Genomic DNA, 20,023 nt, shown 5'->3' on the forward strand with positions numbered 1-20,023 from the left:
TATCAGTGCTTCCCTGATTGTACTCATCACCTCCCTCGACCAGAGCCTCTGTAGAGGTCGTTTCCTAACTGCCCTCCGAAATCCTCGCACCAGAGATACCTATCTGCATACTGCAGCAGCAGTAATCCTTGTCCCTGACAGGCGATGCCTGTCCTGGGGGGCCATCGTCTCCTGACTGGGGGGAGCAGACAGCAGCCCACGTAGAGGGACGCGCCTCTGTGGAGACCTTGCGTCCTACTGACACGGAGGAGAAAAGCAGCCCCCGGCTGTTGTTCAGCAAGCAGCAGATGCACCCAGTGTGGACACGCCGAATGTGAGGACGTCTGAGACAGCTAAGTGGAAAGAACTGTCAGTAGGCAGGCGGCTATCTGAGTGCGGGGAAGACGGGAAGGGGTGAACCTACAAAGAACGGAGAGAAGGAAGGAAGGAAGCTGTTCTAAGAACGACGCGGACTGCGAGACAGCCAGAGGCGCAGGACGGCGAGCGCTGGGCCCTTACCTGCTGGCGCGGATGAATGGCAGAGATGCAGCCCTCGCAGGCCCGCCTGCTCCTCTCCAAGATCTAGAGGGAATGTCCAGCAGAAGAAAAGTCAGGTTGCTGATCTTACAAAGTACAAGTAAACACGGTGAAAAATACTCTTTTTAAAAAAGTTGCCCTTACTTGTTTCCGCTATTAAGGCTGATGACGTAAGTAAAATGAAAAACTCTCGATCTTCTAAGCATTTGATGATTGCCTTAAACATAAAAAAGCAAGAGAGACGTTTCAATTGCTCTTCTTCTCCCTCTACCACATTCTTCGATGATTTTTAAGCTCAGGAAAAGTTAAAAAAAAAAAAAATTCGTTAAAAATGGCTGCACCTGCAGCATATGCAAGTTCCCAGGCCTGAGGTTGAGTCCTTACCATTGAGCCACAACGGGAACTCCAAAAAAAAAAAAAAAAATTCTTGAAATGCTAGTATTTTGGGAATCAGGGCAATTACATCCCCGATATCAGAAAGAGCAAGCTCCTCGGCACTCAAACAACCTTGGCCTTGTCAGGGCCACAGATAATAACAAGTAACTGGACTGTCATGGGTTAGTTTTAGGAGATGGTCAACTACATAACAAATCAATCAGAAACGACTTTCATTTTTTTCACTGACATGTTTCACACCGCTAAGTAGCTGCTCTGTTTCCATTTAGCCACTACAAATTCAAGGTCAATCATACCTATGCTTATTCATACCTATGTTTAATGTGAATCATACTTATGCTAAGCTCATGTTAACACAAAAAATATCAGAGAATCCTGGAACTAGAAAAACTGAAGGATATCATCTATTAAAGGAATCCTTTCTATAGCATCCTAAGTGACATAGAATAATAGTAAATAACATCTAATTAGGTCCCCTAGTAATAGGAAATGCAGACGGAAAGAAATTCTCTTTTCCTCCCACCAGTCTTCAGTGGCGTTTTGAAGTCATCTAAAAGCTGTCATTTGAAATCATAATGATAACGGTTCTTCTTTCCCATTATTCACCATTTCACAAGCCTACATACCCATAACAAAGATAAAATTCAATGTTCATGCAATAATTTTCCAGTTAGAAAAACTGAATAAAATATATCACTTTTTAGAATAAACTGATAAAACATATTACAAAAATTGATAGGTCATAAGCCCAAAATACGATACATCAATAAATTATTCAGTAACAACTCAAGTATGAGAAAAAGACTTCCAGTCCAATTATTTATCAGAACTAAGTTACGAGTCTGTCACTTGCTCACAGGAACAATCACTCCTGTGTCTCCACATTTTCTATCGCAGCCCCTTATGCATTTGTTGGTTTGTATCTCCGTCTCCTCCACAGTCTTTTTAGCTCCTTGATGGCAGGGGCTATTTTTTATCTTTGCTCCTGGCTCATAGGAAGCACTCAAGAAAGCATCACTGAATAAACATACCAATAGTTATGTACATCCACAGCTCTGATATTTAATCAGCAAAGAGGTGTAATACTTGTTTTATTTTTCTCATCGGTGAAAAAGGTAAAAGTGACAATAATTAGCCACATTATTCTGCATTTTAGTTTTGTAATATAGATAAAAGTAAAATCCCTGTCTCTGCTAAAAACTACACACTTCTATATTCCCAAAAATGTGCAAATAAAACAAATATGTAGTCTCTCAAATCATGTGCGGAAAGGGCTAAACTTCCTATTTTAACCTCTGTGGGGAAAATTACAGAATCTTTGGAATTTCAATCTACTTCCGGCCTCTTTCATTTACACATGAAAAACACAGCCATGCAAATCCTTAACACCTTTTTAAAAGGAGACCTTTGCACTGAACTGCTCTTGAAGGCCAGTGTTCTAGGTATGAAAGGCATTTACTGCTTGGCTACCACACACCAGGCACCAAGATGCCAAAGATGCTTAGACATGATACCTGCCCTCAAGGAGCTCAATGTCTAGGTGGGGAGACTGAGACTAAATTATTCATGGAGTTCCCATTGTGGCTCAGCAGGTTAAGGGCCTGACTTGTCTCCATGAGGATGCAAATTCAATCCCTGGCCTTGCTCAGTGGGTTAAGGATCTAGCATTGCTGCAAGCCGAGGCACAGGTCTCAGATCCAGTGTTGCTGTGGCTGTAGCATATGTCTCGGCTACAGCTCTGATTCAACCCCTAGACTCAGAACTGCAATAAGCTGCAGGTGAGGCTATAAAAGGGGGGAAAAAAGATCACTCCTAATAAAACGAGGCAGGAAAAGAAGCAGGAGTACTGAGAGGGAAGAACCTTATAGGATAGGGAGTTTACATATGTCATTATCATTAATACAGGCTATGAAGCAAAGCTGGGCCCTGAGGCCCCTGAGTTCAAGACCAGATGCCCGCCCAAGTAAAGCCCTTTACCACTACATTTTCTGAAAACATCTTTGAACTTTCTCCTTTTAAAATTTCCAAATATAAAATGAACTACTTCAGAAACACACAGCCTATAATCCGAATCGACATTCAGGGTTATCTGCTCAGCATTTGACTGGCCCCCTGCACTTTCTCACTGCAGAATGGGGGCACTGAGCTTACACTCCAGCCCAGTTCTGGAAGGTGGGCTCTGAGTGGCCTGAGCTAACCAGGGTGGGCCGTTCCCTTTACAGTTACTGGCTGGGAGATGTGCAGGTGAGGGGGTCTGGCCTGAGGACACACGCCAAGGTTTGGAGGAGGGGTTCTCTCTGGAAGCAGAAAGGAAGCATGCAGCCCTGATGAGCCTAGGACAGAACTGCTGCATGGAGACAGGAGAGGCGGGCCTAAGAGAGAAGGGGACCTAGGCCTATACCAATTTTGTACCGTGTGAGACAGTCTGGGTTTCTGCTACATGCAACTCAAAGCCTCTGCCTGACGCCACCCCCAAGGCTGCCGACCTAGCCCATTCAATGCACTGGTTTCATGCCACCTGCGACGCGGACAGTCTGCCCTGCCACTCAAGGGCGCAGACTTTGGTCACTTCCCTCCCTTCTACAGTGTTCTTCGGGATGTTTGGGACTCTCTCTGCAGGATCAGCACCTACTCCCAATCATACTCTGAGGGCCTGGTTAACGCAGCGTGGAGAAGTCTTTGAATTGTTATCCATTTCCTAGTGAAGTCTTACTTTTCCACATTATGAAAACAAGAGAAGCAGCCATTTTTCTTTCCTTATAAACTTATGTGTTTACAAAGGCCACTTTTTTTTTTCTTTTGGTCACACAACATATCCAAGTTCCCAGGCCAGAGACTGAATCTGAGCCGCAGCTGTGAGCTATGCCACAGCTGTGGCCACTCTGTATCTTTAACCTACTGCACTGGGCTGGGGATTGAACCTGAGCCTCAACTGCAACCTAAGCCACTGCAAAGACAATGTCAGATCCTTAACCCACTCTGCCACAGTGGGGACTCCTGACAAAGGCCACTTTTAAAGAAGTATCTCATGAATGGCCATTTGATTAGCGTGGAAATACTACACATCTACTCAATTCTTCTGTCACAGAACAACAAAAAAGAATCTGAGAAAAACTTTCTTTCTATTCTTTTTTTCTTGCCTTTTTTTTTTCTCTAGGGCCACTCTCGCGGCATATGGAGGTTCCCAGGCTAGGGGTCTAATCAGAGCTGTAGCCACCGGCCTCCACCACAGCCACAGCAACATGGGATACAAGTCATGACTGCAACCTACACCACAGCTCACGGCAACACTGGATCCCCAACCCACTGAGCAAGGCCAGGGTGGAACCCACAACCTCATGGTTCCCAGTCCAATTCGTTAACCACTGCGCCACGACAGGAATTCCTGTCTTCCTATTCTTAAAGCCAGGAGTATGAAGCGACTAGTGAGACAAAGAAGTAAACTAAAATACAAAGGGGGGAGTTCCCATTGTGGCTCAGGGGGTTAAGAATCTGACTAGTATCCATGAAGATTCGGGTTTGATCCCTGACCTCGCTCAGTGGGTTAAGGATCCAGCACTGCCACAAGCTGCAGCAGAGGTCGAAGATGTGGCTCAGGTCCCACATTGCTATGGCTGTGGTGTAGGCCAGCAGCTGCAGCTCCAATTCAACCCCTAGCCTGGGAACTTTCATATGCCACAGGTGTGGCCCTAAAAAACAAAACAAAGCATAACCAAACCAAAAAAAAAAGGGGGATGAAAATGTCAACCCATAAATATTATGTCAAAAAATATTCAACGATAAAAATCCTGGCTCAGTGGTTAACGAATCCAACTAGGAACCATGAGGTTGTGGGTTCGATCCCTGGCCTCGCTCAGTGGGTTAAGGATTCCACGCTGCCATGAGCTATGGTGTAGGTCACACATGTGGCTTGGATCTGGTGTTGCTATGGCTGTGTGTAGGCCGGCAGCTGCAGCTCCAATTCAACCCCCAGCCTGGGAACTTCCATACACCCGAGGGTGTGGCCCTAAAGAAACAACGACAAAGAACCGCAAAACTTTTTTTAGCAACCCAAAACAATACAATCTAGGCAGAGCCAACTAATAATTAGATATTGATTTTTCAATTTAAGGGAAAAATAATAATTGCATTTTAAATGGATGATTCTTACCAATTGCTCCCTTTTAATGTATTCTGTGAGTTTATCTACTCCCCCCCCTTGTTTGTTTGATAGTTCCACCTCGTACATACTGAAGCACATATCTTGGCAACAGACTGTGGAGAAAATCAGAAAAATGGAACATTTCTTATTTTAAAATGCTATTTTTTAAAATAACCGATTTATTCATTTTATATGTTAAAAAGATAAGAGAAGAACTAGGAATACTATTCCAAGAACATTGGTCATTCAATCCTCTTGGTTATAAAACTCCTTAATAAAGAGTTATTGCATACAGCATTTAAAAACAATGCTTTTATTTATACCGACATTACTATAAGATTAACAAGACAAACACTATATAATAAAAACACTAACATCCCATGAATTAATCTAAATGACCAAGAAATATCCTTCTCATGTTTTCTGCATTGTTTTCTTGATTTAAAAGCACATACATCTGAGCCCTGAACACCTCTCCCGCAACCCCTGTGCAGTCAGAATTTCAGCTCCAACACCGCAGTTGCCCCGCGGTGAACCACTAGGCAGAGCTCCCCTGTGTGACACTGTAACACGCAGTGCTGAAAAAACCCGCCTTAGATGGACACAGGCAGTTCAAGCCTATGGTGTTCCAGGATCAACGGGACATAAATATGTAAAACAAACCGCTGCTCTCCCTGGAAGGAATATGTTTCTAAGCATATCTCTGTTTGCTTAACTCCTTCAATTCTATATTAAAGCTCGTCTTTGCCATATCAAGTGAAACTACCTTCCATTATTTCTAACTGGCCTCTCAGGAAGCGAATCCCACAGTAATCCCCCAATTTCCACAAAGACCCTCTGAAAAATCACTTAAGTTAGGGAGGACAAAAGTAAGAGAGAGTGTGTGCGTGCGCGTGTGCATGAAAGAGCGAGTGGAAAATAACTGGAAAAGGCTCAGGACGTGCAGGGTGCCGCTACGTTTGAACAGACCTTTGTGCTCCAAGTAATTCTGTTTTCTAAAAGCAGCTTCTGGTAGTGTTTTTTTCAAAGACGACACTTTCATTACGTATCTAAAATCCAGTTCATGCGGTCTAAAAAACAAAATAGGATCATGTCATATAATAAACACTGAAACCATGGTGTCATGATTTTTGGTTTTCTAATATAAACGCCAACAAAAATATTATAACCAAATTAATAAGCTCCAGGTCTAATAATGTACATGTTTATAAATATTACAGATTTTGTAACATACGACTTCATAAACCATGGTCTGTAAACCCGTTCACATTTTCTGAAGACATGCCTTTTGGTTATAACTGAAATACCCATATGTGTGGCAGAATTCTGCATACTGGAATAAGAATTTCCCAAAAATTATGCCACGTGAGTGTTGGCAACTTCTCCCAGGCACTGCCACCGAGGGAAGCACACCAGACGCGCATCTTGCACCCCGACCACCTCTCCCTTCTCAAAGCTCTGCCTCCTTTCTACCTCGATACTTCTGTGTATCCTTAAGAAAAACATTTCTTTACATAACCACCAATTAGCAACATCAAGAACTTAACAATGATACGTACCATTCTTTAACCTACGGGCCTTGTTCAAATGCTGCCAACTGCCTCGCTAAGGTCCTTGTAACAAAAGGCCCTCCCTCCTCTGGTCCAGGATCCAAACCAGACGAAGCACCACTTCTACCGCCGTCTCTCTAGTCCCCCTCGACCCGCAACAGTCTCTTAGCCTCCCTTTAGCGTGAAGGACCCTGACAGTTTGAATTCTACAGACCACTCACTTTGCAGAACGCCCCTGAATCTGGACATGTTCCAGCCGCCTTTGGATGAGACTGGCCGGACACCAGAGGCGACAGCCGTGTCACTCTCTGTGCATCGTGTCAGGAAGCACATGATATTTACTCCTCCCCTGGTGACGCTGACTCAACCACTGCGTTAACACGCCACCTGCAGGGAGGTCCTGCTGCGACTCCGTGGGTTATGAACCTGATGAGGATCCCGATCCCTGGCCTCGCTCCATGGGTTAAGGATCCTGCCGCAAACTGTGGTGCAGGTGGCAAATGCGGCTTGGATCTGGTGTGGCTGTGACTGTGGTGTAGGCTGGCAGCCGCAGCTGCGATTCAACCCCTCGCCTGGGAACTTCTACATGCTGCAGGTGCAGCCCTAAAAAGCAAAAAAAAAAAAAAGACAGTATCTGCAACTTCTTCATTGTAAAGTCTGTATTTTTTCCTTTGTGAGATTCATAAGCAGCATCAAGCTTTCACGGATCATCATTGTGTTGCCAAAATGCGACCTGATTCCATCACTCTCTCCGTACTTACTAGCTGTTCTCTACAGTGAAGAGCTCTGCCTTCTCTGTCATTTATTTATTCGCAGAATTCTTATTTATTCCATTGCCTATAAATTCCCTCTCTCTTCTTAAAAAAGGCCCATAGAAGAAAATGAATTTTGATGGCACACCAATTTTCACAGTGTTTTTCAATTAAAGCATATCTAACTTTTAATGGTTTGGGGTGCAAACTGAGAATAAACAAGAAGGTATCACAGGAACCTTATAGAGCTCCAGAAGCAAATATTATAGTTCATCTTAATGCAACTACATGACACAATTTCCAGTTTAATACTAGCCTAGGAAAATCATGTGAAAATTAGAAAATTAAATACTGCACATCTTAATAAAGACTAACAGAATTAAATGGCTATAATCTGCTGCATCTCTTATTGAGGCAAATTCCATTTCTTTCTCAGGGAAAGTCAAATTTCCAGCATCAAAAAAATTAACGTAGCCAGAGAGGTTGTTTTCCCATGAATGGATTAAGATACTAAAATTTAAAAAGTAATTTATCGAAGATTATAAAACTAACTTATTTCAAAGCAAAGGTCAGAATTTCGAGATGGACTTAGGTCTCCTCCCCAAGAGAAATCTAAAACCAAGTACAGTTGCTATATGTTATACTAGTGCCAACAAGCAAGACCTTAAAATGAGAGTGTAAAAATTATACAAGCATTAATAGAGGACACTAATTCAATACTTACATTTGTGCTGGAACCCCTGTACCGTAAGAGGACCATAGAGTTATATCACACAGCAGATAGCCTTGAATAAGTAATTTCCCTTTCCATGGAGAGATGAAAACTGTAGAAAACGAGGGCAAGAAACTGTTTATTTGTGAACAAAATATTTACTCTGAAAAAACCCTAAAAGAACCAATTAGATAATTTCTTACCATTTTCTTTGAGTTCAAGTCTAGGGGGGAAAAAAAAACAATTTTATGAGAGCAAAGAAAACAAATCCAGTAAAACAAAGTATGCACATAATTACTTACAAGCTTTTAGGAATATGAGGTGGTGCTGCCATGGTTTTAGGGTCCCTGTACTGAAAAGCTACAATCACATAAGGACAGATCTGTCTGGGTCGCTCAGCAACAGTGCTGCCTGAAAGTTCATAGAGGTAATACTGCAACGAGAAACATCAACATTATCAGGCTAGCACTGCAGAATTCCACACACCCCAAGTTACTTCAAGCCTGCACAGGGCTGAGATTCAGAAATGTATCTTGGAGATGATTATACCTGGCTCAGTTCAAAGGTGCGAAAATGACTCGTCCTGTGAGAAACCTTGTGAGTATTCACAGCCACGTGGCAGTCGTAGCCAGAAGACGGGCTAGTGTAGTTACTTGTATAGTTCTCAGACACAAACCTGACTCTGCCCTAGAATGAAGATATTAAGACTAATCAGATGTCTTCAAACAGCAACAATCTTACTCTAGGATTTATTTAAAAGTAGCCTAATGAAGGATGTGTTTCAATAGTTATGTGTTAATAAGAACTACGGTTCTTAGAAAATCATCTTCGGGCCACCAATAATGTTAATATCCATGAACCCCATTAAATTTGTATTTAACCCTTAAAATTAAAAAAAAAAAAAAAAAGAATCTGAGGAGTTCCGGCTGGAGCACAGTGGATTAAGGATCCAGCCTTGTCTCTAAAGCGGCTTGGGTCGATACTGAGGCGCAGGTCTGATCTCCAGCCCGGCACAGTGGGTTAAGGATTTGGTGTTGCCACAGCTATGACTCAGGTTCAATTCCTGGCCCAGAAACTTCCATATGCTGCAGGTATGGCTAAAAAAAAATCTGATATGTTTGGACATCTTTCTCAGGCAAATGTCCACAACTTTACCACAGTATCAAAAGAATACATGAATTACTCCCCCAAATTTAGGAGACTCATTTCTTTAAAAGAGAAATTACATGGCTATCAAACAGATTAGCCAGCTATTCAGTGACTATATCATAAAAAAATGACAAGTGAAACCTGAAATTTCAAAAAGATGAGTTTCCAAAGTGAAGTATTAAGTTATCAATTGTAAATCACAGGCCAAGATAACTTCTATTAGGCCAGGACGAAGCAAATCACCGAGGAACAAAAACACAGTGAAACGTTTAACAGGCCAGTGGTTCTGATTACTGAAGAGTTGATAGAGTTGCCCATTGGATTTCTCTTCGTCAAGGGTTACATAAGTCCCAGAAAAAGGAAAAAGAGAACTGTTGAGTTTACCATGCAAGGAACTATCACACAATGATTTTAAAAGCTGTTGAATAATATAGACATACATGACAAAAATTACACAAAGTATATACCAAAAAGAGGTGTAAAATTATAGGCCACTTTTATTTTGATTTCTACGGGGTGCATTACTTAAAAATATATGTGTGTGTGTGTATGTCTGTATATTTGCTATTAGGGTCCTGGTTCTTCATTGATAGACCTGCCAAAGGCAATACTAAGACAAATAACATAATGGTACTTCTCAGAGAGTAGTCACAACCTGTATCCTCTCGCCATCAAACACCTTTTGATGCTGGGCAGGGCTGGCTTCTGAGCAGCGATGTAAGGAGAGAATACAGGCAAAACTAAACAGCGGTCTCCATCAGACAGGTGGGACACAGAGGCATGGAACCAACAGTGAGGCACAAGCAAACATAAATACCAACCCCCCCCCCCCCAAAAAACTCCAAAGGTTTGTTATCTGAGTGGACAGGCATGTTGCCTGCAGCAAAACTAAAGCAGTGACTGTGTGTCAATGCAATGCTACTTTCCCTCCAGTTCTTGAGGACAAATTTGGAATTCTGGAATACGAAGAGTTCACATTCATTTATAGCCGAAGAACTTAAGACAGCAGGAAAACTAAAACAAAAGCAAAACAAAAACAGAGTATGTCCTCAAAAAGGTCCCCAACTTCTAAAATCAGAGCTTCCCTGCTATCAAGAGTGAAAATTCTATTCATGATTCACTTATGCTGGACGCTTTCAGGGCATTTAAAACCTTCTGAGACAATCAGTTACAGGTGCCACAGAAAGCTTTGAACAAGGTCCAGATGTTTAAGGGATTAAAAAAAAAGTATGTTGCCTTCTAAATTCACCTCTTTTAACTGAAATCACATTTGTTTATAAGCAGCTACTTGTTTTCTGTTATTTAATGTTTAAAAAGTGGTATTGTGGGACAAAGTAAGAGGAAAGCTTTTCACTGAATACCTGTTGTATTATTTTGAATTTTTTTCTTAAAACATATTCATAGATCATCTATTAAACGAACAACAACAAAAGCTTTGTCTTTCAAGGAAAGGACTATGTTTAGCAAATGATCTACAAAGAACAGTATCACAGACTGATAATCTTTTGCTTTTAAAAGAAAAATTACATAGAAGCACGTTTAGGCTTTACCTTAATTAGATTAAAAATTACAACATAACCAGACTTCCCATGATACCAAGGTCTTGCCTGAAGATAGTCTGAGTATTTGGAAATGTATACACCTATAAAAGTATAAAATGTAGATTAACTTATACTGTAAAAGATTGTTTCACATACACAATTCACCTGTACGGCTACCTTTAACTAAATAAGATAACACAAAAGAAAATAAAAGCTAATATTAAAAAACTACTCTGAAACTGCTTACCTTTTAGAAAGTATTTGAGATATTCTAAAGGTATGGAAACATTAGAGCTAAGATAAGGTAGAATATATCAATTTGACAACCAATTTTCTAGTTGTGCACAATAACTGAAAAGGGATAAAAGCATCACACTTTTGGAAAATTTTCATTTGTTTTTTCTCCACGCAATCACTCAAAGGCCTACTGGTAATTAATCTGATTCTCAAGTTACCGTTTGCAAAAAGTCTCCCTAAGCACTCAGACTGCATGTGTGCTAAGCTTTACTACATGGCAGGTCTGTGCAGTGACACAAAGGGACACAGACAAGGTCCCTGCCTTTGAGCAGCTTATTCTGACAGACTAAGCTGCATGGAGGGGGTTTTACTCATTTCGTTCACCGCCCCTGCCACATGACACACCACTGCTGCTGAAGAGAGAAGCGAGTCTCCGGGAGGGGAGAGGGGATCCCCAAAGGCAGCAGCGGGCAGGAAGAGGCAAGGACAGACTTAGGAGGTCCTCCTCAACTGAGGCCTCTCTTTTGAAAACACAAAGACAGCGGTGAGAACACTGACACAGTGGACGGAGCAATAAATTTGTGGCCACAAGACTGGGTTCCAGCTCCAACTTTTTCTCTTACTACCAGTGACAACCACGTGCCTGAGGGGCATGTCACTTAAGGGAGAGGGTGGGCATGGGTCATAAACACATAAACTACAGGGTTCTCAGGAAGAGTTCAAAGGATTGACAAGCTTTTAAAACAGTGATACACTAGATTAATATAAAGGACTCCTATTAGATGCAGAACTGTCCATTTCTATTTGAGCCAAAAACTACACAACAGGCCGTGGTGCGCCTTTATTATCAGCCCCACTACATGGGATTAAGAAGAATGTGTATTTGTCAGGAACAATCCAACCTCTGCTCCACCTTTCAAACATCTACTGTACCCCTGAAGCCAGCCTCTCGAACATCAACAATAAACTCGTGAGCCTGCAGCAATGCAGGAAAATGGCCTTAAGTTTTGGAGATGTAAGCTGAGGCATTTGCTTGTAGTTCACGTTCATATTTTTCAAAAAAAAAAAAAAAAAAAGTTTTTTTAAACAAATGAAGATTAATGCAAAACATCACCTGTTAAATGTAGGTGATAGGTCTATTATGCTCTCTACTTTTTCTATGAACTTTTCATAATGAAAAGAGGGGGATTAAAAAGAATCAGGGAGAAGGAAAAAAGGGCTTTATGTAAACGGTCATCAGGGTTATGAATTTATCCCCTTTCATGTCCTCTGAAGTGGTGAATATAAGTTTAAAAAATGTTTCTTTTACACAGAGTTACCACCTGAGCCAGCAATTCCACTCCTAGAGAAATGAAAACACATGTCCACATAAAGACTTGTGCAGGAGGAGTTCCCGTCGTGACGCAGTGGTTAATGAATCCGACTAGGAACCGTGAGGTTGCGGGTTCGGTCCCTGCCCTTGCTCAGTGGGTTAACGATCCGGCGTTGCCGTGAGCTGTGGTGTAGGTGGCAGACGCGGCTCGGATCCTGCATTGCTGTGGCTCTGGCGTAGGCCGGCAGCTACAGCTCCGATTCGACCCCTAGTCTGGGAACCTCCATATGCCGTGGGAGCAGCCCAAGAAATGGCAAAAAGACAAAAAAAAAAAAAAAAGACTTGTACAGGAGTGTTCAGAGTAGCAATTTCACTATAGCCAAAAAGTAGAAACAATCAACTATCCATCAACTGCTGAATGGATAAAGAAAATGTGGTACAACAGAATACGATTCAGCCAAAGAGAGAAGCACATGCTGACAACATGGATGAACCTCAAAAACACGAAGCTACGTAAAAGGCGTCACAAAAGATGACACGTGATTCCATTCATGTGGAAGACCAGGAAGAGGCCAATCCACAGCGGCAAAAACACAGTGGCTGCCTAGGCTGGGGGGAGAGCAAGTGACAGATGAAAATGGTCTGAGATTGACTGTGCTGACAGCTGCACAACTCTGTGAATACACTGCAAACACAGAATTCTATGCTTTAAATGGGTGAACGGAATGGTGCATGCATTTTACCTCACTAAAGCCGTTATTTAAAAAAATAGTCAGCAGGAATCTAGCCATGAAGCCCTATAATCTTTCTCAGTCCTGAGCTCCAACTTCTTTAGCCTCGGACACTGCCACACCTCCTCGCATCTTTCTGCTTTCCGTGAAACTCCACTTCCTGCTTCTTCATCCACGGGGCGCCCTCTTCCTGTCCCCTCCCCAGGGCCCTATCCCTCGGTCCCGTAACAACCTAAAAGTTCTGTTCTTTGCTGCCCCATGTAACGATACCTTTGGCTTCAACTAATACCTACCCGCTGCCCCCTTGAGCCCCCAAATCCTGTCCTAATCCCTTTTCCAACTACTTTCACCACCAGCAGGAGAGCTCCCAGAAACACTTGGGACAATCTCATTACTTCTACAATTTAGCTCACTAAAGCGTCGTGTTCATTTACTGAGAGCTTACTAGGTGGAAGCGCCAAGCCGAGCACATTACATAGTCTCACGTAATCCTCACAACAAATCTAGAAGATAGTTTCATCTATTTTACACATGAGAAAAGTGAAGCTTAAAGAAATTATTCGTGCTTATCCACACTCTTAGTAAGATTACCTTTTCTCTCTTAACTCATCAGCTTCCTACTCCTCTATCGCTAACATCCTTGTTAGTGGAAAGCCTTACGTTGGCTGTGTCCTTTCTCTTACTCCTCGCATTCCACAGTTGCCATGTGGAACCCACTCTCCATTCCCACGGCCATTATGAGAGTTCAGAAGAGATGCTCCCTCGCCCTGGAGGACCCCGCCCATTTCCTGGCACTGAAAGACACCTTCAGTATCTTTTCTAGTCCAACCTTCCTTTTAAAAAAAGTAACTCCTATTAGAAAACCTTAAGCCTTAGACTCAAAGCTCATTTACAGGATTAAAGCTCTGATTCCAAAGGTTATTATCATTATTATTATTTTTGACTTTTTGCCATTTCTTGGGCCACTCCTGCAGCATATGGAGGTTCCCAGGCTAGGGGTCCAATCGGAGCTGTAGCCGCCGGCCTACGCCAGAGCCACAGCAACACGGGATCCGAGCCGCGTCTGTGACCTACACCACAGCTCACGGCAATACCAGATCCTTAACCCACTGAGCAAGGCCAGGGATCGAACCCGCAACCTCAAGGTTCCTAGTCGGATTCGTTAACCACTGAGCCACGACGGGAACTCCACCAAAGGTTATTATTTATCATTAATGAAACTAGCTCTTAATACAGGTGTCTTTTGTAACTAACTAAATCCCACTTCTCCTTGTAAGAGAGGTTCTTTTTTCTTACAGACCTACCTTTCCCTGGGTCACCCAGAGTGGTGAGAGCACTGCTGCCAACACAGAGTCCACGCTGACATACCAACTTTGCCTTGAAACAAAAGATCGTACTTTGCTTATCATATCGTCCTTGGGAGAGTCAATGAAATAATGCTATAATCTATAGGCTTTCTAAGACAGAGTCTGTACACTGTATGTATTCAGAGCAAGTTTAGGCAAGGCAACTGTGTCTTAGTTACTATTAACAGTTCAGACTTCTTCATGAAATTTTACCATTTCTGTTAACAAAAGTGTCACCAGCAAAAAACCAAATTCAACAAGCTCACAGACAAATCCTCTCCTGACGATTTCTTTTTCAATTACAGCTAGGGACTCAGTCACTAAATCTGAAGATGTGTTGCCCCCAAATGCCTTTTTTACTATGAATCCACAACATACTTTATTTGGAAGTAAATGATTGATAAATAAACTCTCTGATATTACTATATAATCTTAATTTTATATGCTAATGTTAATTATTCTTTAGCAAATCTACCCTTGTTCAACTTTAAAAATCATGAACCAAAATATTATCACTGAATTACTTTAAGTTGGATTATAGATCTCTAGCACTGTTAAAACTGTATCTAGGAGTTCCTGTCGTGACTCAGCAGCAACAAACCCAGCTAGGATCCATGAAGATGTGGGTTTGATCCCTGGCCTTGCTCAGTGGGTTGAGAATCCAGTGTTGCCGTGAGCTGTGGTGTAGGTTGCAGACGCGGCTCTGGTTCTGCGTGGCTGTGGCTGTGGTGTAGGCTGGCAGCTACCGCTCAGATTGGACCCCTAGCCTGGGACCCTCCATATGCTGCAGGTGCAGCCCTAAAAAGCAAAAATTAAAAAAATAAAATAAAATAAAAACTGTTTCCAGAAGACACACACGTCTTCGGAGACACGTCTGCAGTTGTTTCCTTCTCCCACAATTTAGGTACAAGCAACAATGTGTAAGTTCAGCTTTCAAAGACAGGCAGGAAGTAATTCCAAGGAACTCGAATGCTGAAGGTGTTCATCTATCCTCCAGACCATGTAACTGAAACTTGAAACACCCACAAGAAATAGAAAATATGTATGTAAACAATGAACCGGAATGGAAAAATATCCATTCCCTTGATTAAAAGGCTTTTTTCTTTTTTCCCCAAGATCCATCCATTCATTCCTTCTACTCTGCAACCACCAACTGGTATGTCTGTTGCCTCTCTCTTAACTAATATAACGCTTATCTACGTAACTTTCTTGCTTCAAAGAACCAGATTATATTCATCTACAAGGCATTATTGATACTTAAGAAACCTGTATTAATCCCAATCTCACAAGATTATAAATGAATTTAAGATAAGAGAAAATCTGTAAAAAGTTGTAGAAATCAAACCTCTTTCACTGCGAGCTTTCACCGTCATTTACATTGCCACCGAACTAAGTAACAAAAAAGACTGATCAGCTACTCATCTGATGAACTTTACAGAATTAAAATACCAATATTTAAGTTTAATGAAATAATTATTTTGGTACATTAATATCCCCAGATTAACTTTCTACAGCTGAACCCCTACCTGATTTTCGGTCTCAAACAGCAGAAACCCGCAAGTTTCTTCAAGTTCTTCCTGAGTATAGTCACTTGCTTTTTTTTCTTGATAAAAAGTTTTGTACTGTATAAAGAGAAAATAATCAAATGCCATAAACATGTCATTCTGCCTTTTAAATTTTAAAAATGCATCGTTTGAATTCCCCAAGCTAAAAGACTAATGAAATTTATTATTTTTCAATTCCCTAGAATATATAATTATCTTTCCAGTGACTATTTCTAAGGATCTTTTATCTCAGCTAAAATGAGATAACTAAAAAGAACCAGGCTTATATATACAAAAATGATGGGTCTACTTCTTTAAAACATGAAACACACACAGTGTGTACCAAGCACCTCACCTCATTTAAGAAAATGTCATTTTTCACCAAAGTCACGTGACTGTACTGAAAACCATGCTCAGATGCAGAATCCAAGTAAGAAGTATGGAGAATTGAAACTGCCCTCTGGAAGAGAGAGTCTGAACACAAGGACACTGTCTCAAAAACTGTAAAACACAAACAAAAACAATGCAACGGTTTAAGATGAGCAAAGGATGGGAAAGCGGCGCCCTAGTCATCACGGAACACTTCCTCTACCGCCTTCCGACACAGATGAGACATTCACCATGTGCTGGGGCTACCACAGCGACACTAGCTCAAAGGACCTCGCAGGGGAAGAAAACCACCTACATGGATGAGACCTGAGCCTTATGGTTCAAAGCTGGGAGCTGCAACCACAGCGGGTAAAAGCGGACGCGACGGTGGTGTCGAGCCAGTGGTCAGCAGCCGCCCAGACCACCGTCTCTCGTCCGGGTTTTCTCAGAACCTCTCTGCCCTATGAGGCACCTCCCCTTCCCTCTGCTCGCCAAGCCCCCGCCAGCCTGCCTGCTTCCCCGGGGGGGGGGGGGGCTACTGCTGCACACTCGGCCGACACACCAGGAGCCATGTCACCGTGGGGTTTCCTCTCCAGCCTGGACTTGTCTACGGAACTTCACTTCTTATGGGTTGTATTATAAAACCACCGTTTTATTAAAAATACAACTTGGTTACTTCTTTGGAAAGTACTTGTTTCACACCATACTCACGAGCTATCCCAGAAATTCTGACATGTGCCTCCTCCCAGGAGAGGCATGCTTCCTAGGTGAGAATTACTAACTCAACCTGCTAATTCTCGTTGTTGAGTCTTTGGGCCTTTTGAGTTTTTGAGTCCTCACTTTAGCAGGAACTGAGCCTAATGAATTCTCATAACATTTAAGAGGTTTTTTTTTTTTTTTTGTCTTTTTGCCTTTTCTAGGGCCGCTCCCACGGCACATGGAGGTTCCCAGGCTCGGGAGTCGAATCAGAGCTGTAGCCGCCTGCCTACACCACAGCCACAGCAAAGCGGGATCTGAGCCGCATCTGCAACCTACACCATAGCTCACGGCAATACCAGATCCTTAACCCACTGAGCAAGGCCAGGGACTGAACCCGCAACCTCATGGTTCCTAGCGCCACCACAGGAACTCCCATTTAAGCGTTTGATTTGTTTATTGCCTTCTATTTGCATTCCTTCCATTCTCTTTAACAAGGTTGGGGGAGGGGACAAACCCATTATTTATAAACAGTAGAGTAAGTTACTCAGCACTGGAGGTTTGGGCCTTACTGTGTAAGTAAGTACATCGAAATGGCCTCCAACTTTTACCAGAGCACTGCCAATTACATTAAAGTTCAAAAGCTAAAGAAAATAAAAGCTTATTAAAATTAATTTATGAACAACAGAATAAAAAACCCTAGACTGCTACAGAAATGAAAGCAAACATTTCGGTAAAATTATTTTGGACTAAAGTGCCTTAACACTTCAATTAGCAAGATAATTTTAAAATGCTTTTAATAAACAAAACTTTCCAGTATCAAAAATAAAAGTTTATAAATAGCAAGGAAGGAAAGAAAACAGGATGACACATTTAAGAATATTCTGAGGTTCATACATCTGATCTACATTGAGTCTATTTTACTTTTCCTTAGTTTTACCTTCTTTCTTTCAATATCAGTACATCAGGGCTGTAAAAAATATATTCTAAAGAGACTCAAATAACAAAACACTGATTTAGCTAATTACTCAAAACAAACTGGGGAGCCTATGCATTTGTGAATTTATTTTACAAATAAACCTGCATTGCTAGCTCAAATGCATATCGAAATTCATTTAAAAACTACAATTTTGGAAACAGTATTTAATATTTAAAAAGGCAGTATAGTATTAAAAGATCTAGGAGTTCCCATTATGGCTCAATGGTAACGAACCCTCCTAGTATCCATGAGGACTTGGGCTCAATCCCTGGCCTCGAGCAGTGGCTTAAGGATCTTGTGTTGCCTGGAGCTGTGATGCAAGTCACAGATTCGGCTCAGATCCGGCATTAGGATGGCTGTGACCTAGGCTGGTAGCTGCAGCTCGGATTTGACTCCTCGCCTGGGAACTTGCATATGCTGCAGGTGCAGCCCTAAAAAGCAAAAACAAAAACAAAAAAACCTGAAATGTACTGTGAGGCTCAATATTGGAGAAAGATGTTGCTTACAAGTGAAAGAAATAAAAGTTGTCATAGACACTGGAAATGAACAATCTATGATTATCAACCTCCCTAAATGCTGCAAGATGTTGATAGGCAGGCACAGATTCTAAGTATATATATTAAGTATACAGATCAGAAGTACCGAATACTATATATATATATCTATCCCCATTTTGGGTGTCAATGCTCAATAATAAACTGAAAACTGTGAGAAATAATGCAGTTTTAAAAAGCCCAAAACCTAACAACAGGTTTCCCAAATACATGTAGTCAGAGGACACTTTATACCAGGGGGGGAACACTGTTCCCAATAAAGCTACAAGGAAAGGTAACGACTTAAACAAGGAGGAACAAGAGATGATTTACTTTGTCCTTAAATATATTTTTATTTCTAAAACTATTTATGGTTAAAAATGATTCCTCATTAAGTCAGCACTCTCTAAACAGCCATATATTATGAAAGTAATAATACAATTAGCAGAAAGAAAAGCATGTCCAAAGTGAAGCTGTTGGAAACCACAGTAAATTCTGAATCTCTCATGACTTCATAATAAACGACCCCAATTATACTCTCAAGAAAGCTCAAGTTTCCTGCTCTATAATGAGGGAGACAGATGAGAATTTCATTGAGAAATCATTTGACACTGTCTCTTCCTACACAACGCACTTTCATAAGCTAACAAGTTTACAAAACAATATGAGCACTAAATGGATAGTTTCATTTCTTGCTAAGCAATACGCATGCTTTATTTAAGCATTCAAGATGATCAGAATGTTAAGAAAATGAAGAGGGGACTATGTCACCAAGAAATCTAAAGCATTTAAGAAGGTAACTTGAAAATTAAGTCTGTAAAGAGTGTCCCTTAGGCTTTTAAGTGACCAATAGAGAGAGAGCACAGGAGAAAATTTAAATTTAGTTGAAAGGGCTCTGGAAACTGAGTCAATACTCTTTCAAGAAGCACCTGGCTTTGGCACAGTTCTCTATTTATGGACTCGGTCTTAAAAGTTAGGTCAAGGTGACACAACAACTGGATTCTGCTCAAATGCCCCATGTACCAACCTCCCCATCTCAAAATCCATTACAGGAATACTGACTGTCTGGTTTTAAACACTTCTCTTTTTAGTTTTTAAAAAATTATTTGCTTTTTAGGGCCACACCTGCAGCATATGGAAGTTCCTAGGCTAGGGATCAAATCAGAGCCACGGCCATAGCAACATGAGATCCCAGCTGCATCTGTGACCTACACCACAGCTCACGGCAACGCCGGATCCTTATTCCACGGAGCGAGGTCAGGGATCGAACCCGCATCCTCATGGATAATAGTCAGATTCGCTACCACTGCACCACAACAGGAACTCCCTCTCTTTAACTTTTAATAAGAGAAATTAGAAAATTGCACACCAATTTTCTATTCTATAAGCATCTGGTCTGAAAACAAATGAGATAAACAAATGCCAACAACTCAGGTGTCACAGTAAATCTATCAGAAGCTAGCTGCTCCTGCATCCCCCCCGACCCCTGCCTTCCATGACTGCCTTTGCTGCTGAATTA

The 20,023-nt window shown here is 41.7% G+C and overlaps 1 protein-coding gene across 3 annotated transcripts in view; it reads right to left on the minus strand.

Annotated features, from left to right (window-relative positions):
* The window catches only part of TASOR2 (transcription activation suppressor family member 2), a 69,579-nt gene that overhangs the window by 32,730 nt on the left and 16,826 nt on the right, over nt 1-20,023 (minus strand). The window contains exons 2-13 of one of the 3 annotated variants that reach the window (XM_047754845.1): nt 16,283-16,428; nt 15,910-16,005; nt 14,342-14,414; nt 10,767-10,858; nt 8,617-8,754; nt 8,370-8,500; nt 8,271-8,290; nt 8,080-8,179; nt 6,023-6,123; nt 5,063-5,166; nt 661-733; nt 499-561 (exon numbers count right to left, since the gene is read on the minus strand). In XM_047754845.1, coding sequence (XP_047610801.1) covers nt 499-561; nt 661-733; nt 5,063-5,166; nt 6,023-6,123; nt 8,080-8,179; nt 8,271-8,290; nt 8,370-8,500; nt 8,617-8,754; nt 10,767-10,858; nt 14,342-14,414; nt 15,910-16,005; nt 16,283-16,428 — 1,137 coding nt within the window. Of the gene's footprint in view, nt 1-498; nt 562-660; nt 734-5,062; nt 5,167-6,022; nt 6,124-8,079; nt 8,180-8,270; nt 8,291-8,369; nt 8,501-8,616; nt 8,755-10,766; nt 10,859-14,341; nt 14,415-15,909; nt 16,006-16,282; nt 17,191-20,023 lie in introns of those variants that run through there. The other 2 variants (XM_047754846.1, XM_047754847.1) reach the window with 2 other exon arrangements.

Source organism: Phacochoerus africanus, chromosome 12 (assembly GCF_016906955.1).
Source record: "Phacochoerus africanus isolate WHEZ1 chromosome 12, ROS_Pafr_v1, whole genome shotgun sequence".
Lineage (NCBI taxonomy): Eukaryota > Metazoa > Chordata > Mammalia > Artiodactyla > Suidae > Phacochoerus > Phacochoerus africanus.